Raw genomic sequence first — 7250 nt, 5'->3', positions numbered from 1 at the left:
TGTAGTCAGGCTCTTCTCCTTTTTCTTCTTCTTCCTCTTCTTCCTCTTCTTCATTTTTTTGTATGGGGTTGAACCAATTACAGCGACCCTAGGAATGAATGTTGCAATATTTAATTTTTAATGAAGATCTTAAAATCTCAGGCTGTTCACTTGGATTAAAAGCAATTATCAGCATGATTCAAGCAAAGGTCCCACTGTGTGGGAATTTAAACCATTCGTTCCTTCATTCAACACACATTTACCAAATGCTATTTTGATCTAGGTAAATTTGTCAGCTTCTTGAAGTTAAAAAAATTTATATTTTAAAATTAGCAGGACCCTAATGAAAAAGGTAATACATTTTCCAGCCCCATTGCTGTTGAGTCGATTCCAACTCTTAGTGACCCTATAGGACAGAGTAGAACTGCCCCATAAGGTTTCCAAGGAGCGGTTGATGGATTTGAAGTGCCAACGTTTTGGTTAGCAGCTGTAGCTTGCTGTAGCTGTTAACCACTGCACCACCAGGAGGTTGTAATAAATGGTTTATATGAAGGAGGTATTATATATTATATATGATGATGATTATTAATACAAGACAATAAAAATGTAACAAGGCTAGGTATGGAGGCTTGGAGGTTATAAGTTTTCATTTAATTATCTCTTATCTAGAGATATCTAAGGGTACCTCTTATCTAGATCAAAGTACAATGAAGATTTTCTACTTGTGGATGAGGCAATATAGCAAAGTGGTTAAGATGACTCTGGACCTATTCTGCTTCGCCTCACATCTGACCTTGCTATGTATTAGTTATGTTCCTTGTGTCACATTTCTTAAACTCTGTGTCTCAATTTGTAATATAAGGGTAATAATAGTACAACTTTCATACTGTTGTTGTGAGGATTAAATGAAATAATATATATAAAGTGCTAGAACAGCAGGCACCTGGCACAGTAGGTGCTATATAAGTGTTATATAGCACAGTTTGCTTGTTTTTGTTATAATCCTTTATTGTTCTTGGCATAAAATCTCCATTAGTGCCAGTGTATTGTAGAAATAGAATAAAAGAACAGTTTCTAAAATTAATGCACCCATTTGTATTTACCATATAAAAATAGTAATATCATAACACACACGCATACAAACTTAATCTTTATGTCATTGGTCAAATATTCCATAGAAGTAGTTATTTTATTTTCCATTTGAAGATAAAAATCTGTTTGAAAAATCTCTGGTCCAAACTACTTGGCAATTATATAGTATTCTGTGTTTTTACTTGATTTTTATGGTCTTTTTCTCTGTCTGGAGTCTGAGGGCTTCATTTTGTTTATCTTTGTGCACTGTAGAGAGAATTTAATAAATATTTACCGATTGGCTGTAGATTGAGAATTACAAAGCGCCTACCTGAGGGAGAATATGTTGTACGTGATGAACCCAATTGGATAGGGATTCTACTAGATCAGTCACTGGGATGCCTTCGAAATCAGGGTTTTCCTCAAAGCTCTGTCGTCCGCTTTCTACCTCTTCCTCCTCTTCTCCCTCTTCCTCTCCAAACTGATAGAATCCTAGAGGGCTGACGTGGGTCCCTGCTGAAATCCTAGCTATTTGTGCTCTTAAGTAATTGGTCTCATTTCCTGGGAAAGGTGGGTAACTTATGACAGGAGCATCCAATCGCCCAGTGAAAAATTTCTTGATTTTTCTTGCAATAACAATTTGTATGGGTGTAACTGATGGTAACTTAATCCATGGTCTTCCTGGTTCATTGCAAACAAAATAGACATATTTGTTGGCACCCGTTCTACTTTCTTCTTTTGGTACAGCCTGCGGGACCTTATAAAAGGACTTTGGTAATTCATGTTCCTCCTCTTCATCAGCTTCGCTTTCTCCATTGTCCTTCTCTTCAGCTACATCTTCCTCTTCCACCTCCTCTTCATCTTCTCCCTCACGAAATTCCACTTCAGCTACAATGTAATTCATTTCCAGACCCAGGATCTTGCCCCAGAAACGACATCTGTGGATTGGGTGAGTGTCAGTGAGCTGCTTGAGGGCAAGAAATATGCGGTAAGTTTCATCTGTGCCCAAACCGACTCCAGCTTGCTCAAAATAGAAAGCTGACTCCATTACATTTGGAAGAGGGTTTTCTGCCTGGGAATACAAACACTGTAGTTAAAAATTTTATCCATAAGAGAACTGCTTGCTTCCCTTTTCTTTTCTGCCCTTGTTGACACTAGCTCTACTTTCTTGCTTCACTACTTCTTCAACATTTCTATCAAGATTTAGATCAAACTGGGATAATTCATGAATTTCAATTCCTCTCTCATTACTTAGGAATGTAGCTTCTACCACTGTATCTTATATTCATTAATATACATAATAGTTACCTTGTTTTATGTGTATACTTTAGGCAGAAAGAATTTAATAACCACTATTAATAATAACCATTCAACATCTCTTTTTTATAAAAAAAATACTTAACTGCCATGTATGGACTCCCATGTATATATGTATGTATATACATACACTTATGGCATATCTGTATCTATGAAGTCCTTGGCTGTGCAAACGGTTAATAGGCTTGGCTGCTAACTGCAAGGTTGGTGGTTTGAGGCTACCCAGAGGTACCTCAAAAGAAAAGCCTGGCGATCTACTTTCAAAAAAGCAGACACAAAACCTAAGGAGCACAATTCTACTCTGACCCATACAGGGTAGCCATGAGTAAGAATTGACTCAATGGCAACTAGTTTTTCCTGATTATATCTATATATCTATATAGATAATGTGGTATCATTTTTTCTCTGTGATATGTATTTATTTTCTTAAGTATATATATCTCGTATGTATATGTATGTATGTAATATGTAAAGTAAATAAAAAGCAATGTGCTACTCTATATATAGGATAAGTGTATAGAATAAGCTAAAAAAAACTCATTGCCGTTGAGTCAATTCCAACTCATAGTGACCCTATAGGACAGAGTAGAACTGCCCCTTATGGTTTCCAAGGAGCACTTGGTGGAATCGAACTGCCAACCTTTTGATTAGCAGCTATAGCTCTTAACCACTAAAAGGACTATATACTAAAATAAGTGCTCAGGCATGACTACACTTGAAGATATAATGAAGTAGTCAGATGCTTGCCCTTCCTTGTAATAAATAAGTTCAGATTTAAAACAAGGAAGAAAATAAGAAACAACTCCATAAAAGAAATACAGGGAAATGAACAGAGTCTCAAGTGAACATTAGAAAAAAAAAGAAATTGTGAGAAAGAAGGAAATAACCTTAACTGAGGGAGGGATAATTTGCAAGACAAATCCTAGATTCTCAAGGTAGAGAAATTGCAATTCTTCCAAATGATCTTGTCTTATTTATATTATAACTATAGTGTCAAAATAAGCATAAAGACTTTGTCAACTCTCAGCTCCTTGATGTAGGATTGTAAAACTCTGTCTTTGGCATCTGCTGTACCACTCACTCTTGATCCTATCCTGCCCTTGAGGAGTTTTTCTTCTTAGTCTTTTTAATTGGTTATTTTCTTCTTAAATGTCTCTTGAATGTTGTCCCCAAAATTTCCTTTTCAAGTATCTCATTGCTCAATATGTTATGCTTTTAAGATTTTTCCCACACCACTTCAGTGAAATGTGGCTTTAAAAAATCTCTCTTAAACTCTGATTTTTTCTCCCATGTTCCACACCTGTATTTCCAGCTATGTATGAGAAATTTCAATCTGAATATTCTAGATACCTTGAATTAAGATTGAATTTATATTTCTCTCAAAGTCTTTTATATATATATATATACCTTATCTTTGCCAATGACATCATCATTCACTCAGTTTCCTGAACTAGAAAGTTCAGTCATCTTTGCTTCCTCTGACTCCCTTGACCTTTCATATTTAATTCATATTTATTTAATTAGCCCTATTGGTTTTGCCACCTTAAAATTTCTTGGCATTATCCCCTTCTCTTCAACTCATTCCTACCACCCTGGTCTCCATCCTTACTGACTGTTCAGTTACAAAAGCCTTTTAATGCTCTCCTTGCTCCTACTCTAACTTTTCTTCTTTCATTATCCTCCACATTACTACCAGACTTATCTTTCTAAACCAAAAGTCAGACCATGTTATTCTCTATTAAAAACTTCTATTGGCTTCCCACTGTATGCAAGAAAGAAATTTCTTATCAATGCATAAAGAGCAGAGTCTGGCTTTCATCACCTCATTTGCTTCATTTCCGTCACTCACTCCCAGAAACTCATGCTTCACCTTTCCAAACATTAAATAATATTCCCCAACTTTTTATTGGTCCTTTTGGCTAGAATTTTATTCCTTATAGTCTTCACCTGGTGAACTCCTACTTATCCTTATCCTTCACGACGTAAATGAAATATCACCTCCACTATAAACCCTTTCCCAATTCCAAACAGCAGAGTTAGTGGCTCTGTTCTGTTTCATAGCTGTTGTGAAAACAACAACATAATAATTACTACCATTTATTTAGTTCTCAGTATATGTGAGTTTCTCTCTCTCTGTCATGTTATTGATATGTTATTATCCCTGAGGCTTGGAAAGGTTTAGTCACTTGCTCAAAGTCACATACTTAGTAAGTGATTGAGCTAGGATTGTAACTCAGGTCTAACTCCAAAGACCATGTTCTTTCCACCACATAAGGCTATCTCTATCACGCACTAACCAAATGGCTTTACAACTGTTTTGTTGCCTCTTGAACTAGATTATTGGCAACTTAAAAGTCAGAAAAGCCTTTTTCATGTGTATATCTCAGTACCTGTCATGAAATAGGTAGTCACAAACGTTGGCAAATGAATGAGTGAATGAATAAATAAATAAATGCTGAAGGCTAAGCATAGGAATTCTGCCATGGTCACAGGTAGGAACAGAAACATGAACACTCTAAGCATATAAGTCCGGGACAGAGTCGATCACATAGCTCATATTTCAGTGCTTCTGAGACTTGCCTGTCTTCTTGTTCCTGGATCCTTCCTCTCTCTGAGATGAAGCTTTTAATCTTCTCCTGATGACCCAGAACTTGTATGCTCTAAAACCAATCCTACCCCTTATTAGGAAGAATTTATGGAATCCAGTTAAGGGGTAGAAGCTTCAGGATCAAAACAGATTATCTGTGTTTTCACTCTGTAACCTAGTTTTAGGACACAGATCCCTACCTTGTAATGCTGTGCTTGGTAGAAAGCCCAATGCCCCATTCTTACGCTGGAGCCTGACCTTTCTTTGATTAATTCCTCCATGAGATTGCCTGCCTATCTGCCTAATCCCCACATGCTGTTTGCTTCCAGACTGATCATTACTGTATGTGGCTACATAACCAAATGCCACCTTGTTGAAGCAGCCCAATATCAACTCCTTGACACCTATCATCTATTCCCTCTAAGTACTCTGGATCCCACTGCGTCAAGTTGATTCTCCCCCAAAGGCTGCCAAGCCCTAGAAGGTTCACCTACTGTCTAGGTCCCTGCCCCGAAGCCCTTTTTCGACAGTACTTTATCCCAAACAATAAATTTGCAAGTATATAGACAGATTTCAACCCCTCTAGTGGTAAAAAAGCATGGAAGCTCAGTCAGTACATATAAATTACAAACATACAAGGCATTTAGGAAACAGAATGTTGGGTTTTATTTTGAAACAATTGGATCTAAGATTTCAGTGATTCAACAGATTTTATTCTCTATTACTTTCGTCCTCTGTCAACAGCTTTCTCTGACTGCAAATATTTTCAACAATTTGCCTATAGAGGATAAAAGAAATACTTTATCCTTCTCTTCTTGCATTATATCCCATTGACATAATATGCATAATATCAAGAGTAACGTGAAGAAATGATATGCATACTATCAAAACATAATATGAGGAACTTAAACCTTGGAAGAGAGTCCAAATGACATTTGGAGTACTTCTAACTTTTCTAGTAAATTAAAGGGAAAAATATGTAACTTGATGTAAAGCCTAATTTTTAATTATTTGACATCCATTCATTCGTACAGCAAATGTTTAATAAGAAAAGCTATAAGCCCATATCTGTACTAGGGGTGTTGGAGATTATAAAAGATGAAGCAATCGTTTTCTCTGATATCATGGAACTTAGCCTCACAGTCACAAGAAACAACTAAGGCCTGTGAGATTCTAAAACAATGTGGAAAAAAAAAAAAAAAAAAAAACCCTAAACAAAGAAATGAATGTTATGAAATGAGGTTGACTGAAAAAATAAAATTCAAATACTATTTCCAAAAATCAAACCCATTGCCCTTGAGTCAGTTCTGACTCATAGCGACCCCATGTGTTTCAAAGTAGAACTGTGCTCCATAGTGTTTTCAATGGCTATAATCATATGGAGGAGCCCTGGTAGTGCTGTGGTTGAAAGCTACGGTGAGCTATGGCTGAGCCAAAAGGTCAGCAGTTCAAATTCACCAGCTGCTCCTTGGAAACTCTATGGAGGAGTCCTACTCTGTCCCATAGGGTCGCTATGAGTTGGAATCAACTCGGTGGCAGTGGGTTTTGTTTGGTCTGGTTTGGTTTGAGTTTTATGCAAGTAGATTGCCAGGCCTTTCTTCACCACAGTGCCACTTGGTAGATTCCAACCGCCAATCTTTTAGTTAGTAGCTGAGGGCAAACTATGTTTAGGAAGCTGTAAAAGAATTTAAAACCCCAGGTTTGAACTACTCAAGTTTACGGAGTAACTTACTATTTCATCTTCCAGATCTTGATCAGCTCCTTCCAAATTTCCCTGGAGAAAAAGAGCCTTTTGCTTCTCTGCTATTTCATATGTTGGGAGCATCTCATTTTCATTTTGGAGTGTATCTAATTTTTTACAGAAATGTGCCATCTTCACATCTTGGCTAATATTCTCAATGATTTCAACAGCATTTTCAGGACGTTCATCTAAGATCTTGGTCAGCATGTTAGAAAGATGATCATATCTACCCCAAAAGAGAACATTTCAGAGAATATCCATGTCAAGCACATTTGAAGGAGCATTTTTTCTCTCATTGAGAAGGCTTTTAGGGAACTTCAACAACTTGAAGCCTTGAGAGATTTTAAGTGGATGAACATTTAGGATAACTTCTACCATTACCAGAAAGGACCTTTCCTAAAATTTTCCTTAGGAAATGCTTCCAATATGATATATATTTTTAACTTATTAAAAAAATATTACAGCAAGACACATATTCTACATAGCTACATTTTCACAATTTATCTCTGAGATTGAAATCTCTTGGTTATGTATTTAAAAGTAATTAATATTATT

General features: G+C 36.4%; 1 protein-coding gene across 1 annotated transcript in view; it reads right to left on the bottom strand.

The window, feature by feature from the left end:
• Position 1: 1 nt before the first annotated feature.
• The window catches only part of RSPH4A (radial spoke head component 4A), a gene marked incomplete at its 3' end in the record, with an annotated part of 12405 nt that continues 5156 nt past the window's right edge, over positions 2-7250 (bottom strand). Inside the window, exons 2-4 of the mRNA XM_004372508.2 lie at positions 6687-6921; positions 1382-2122; positions 2-88 (exon numbers count right to left, since the gene is read on the bottom strand). Of these exons, the coding sequence (XP_004372565.1) occupies positions 2-88; positions 1382-2122; positions 6687-6921 (1063 nt within the window). The remainder of the gene's footprint in view (positions 89-1381; positions 2123-6686; positions 6922-7250) is intronic.

The sequence above is a fragment of the Trichechus manatus genome, unplaced genomic scaffold (assembly GCF_000243295.1).
Source record: "Trichechus manatus latirostris isolate Lorelei unplaced genomic scaffold, TriManLat1.0 scaffold00017, whole genome shotgun sequence".
Lineage (NCBI taxonomy): Eukaryota > Metazoa > Chordata > Mammalia > Sirenia > Trichechidae > Trichechus > Trichechus manatus.
The sequence above is the reverse complement of the archived record's forward strand: the minus strand, read 5'-3'. Positions and strand labels throughout refer to the sequence as shown.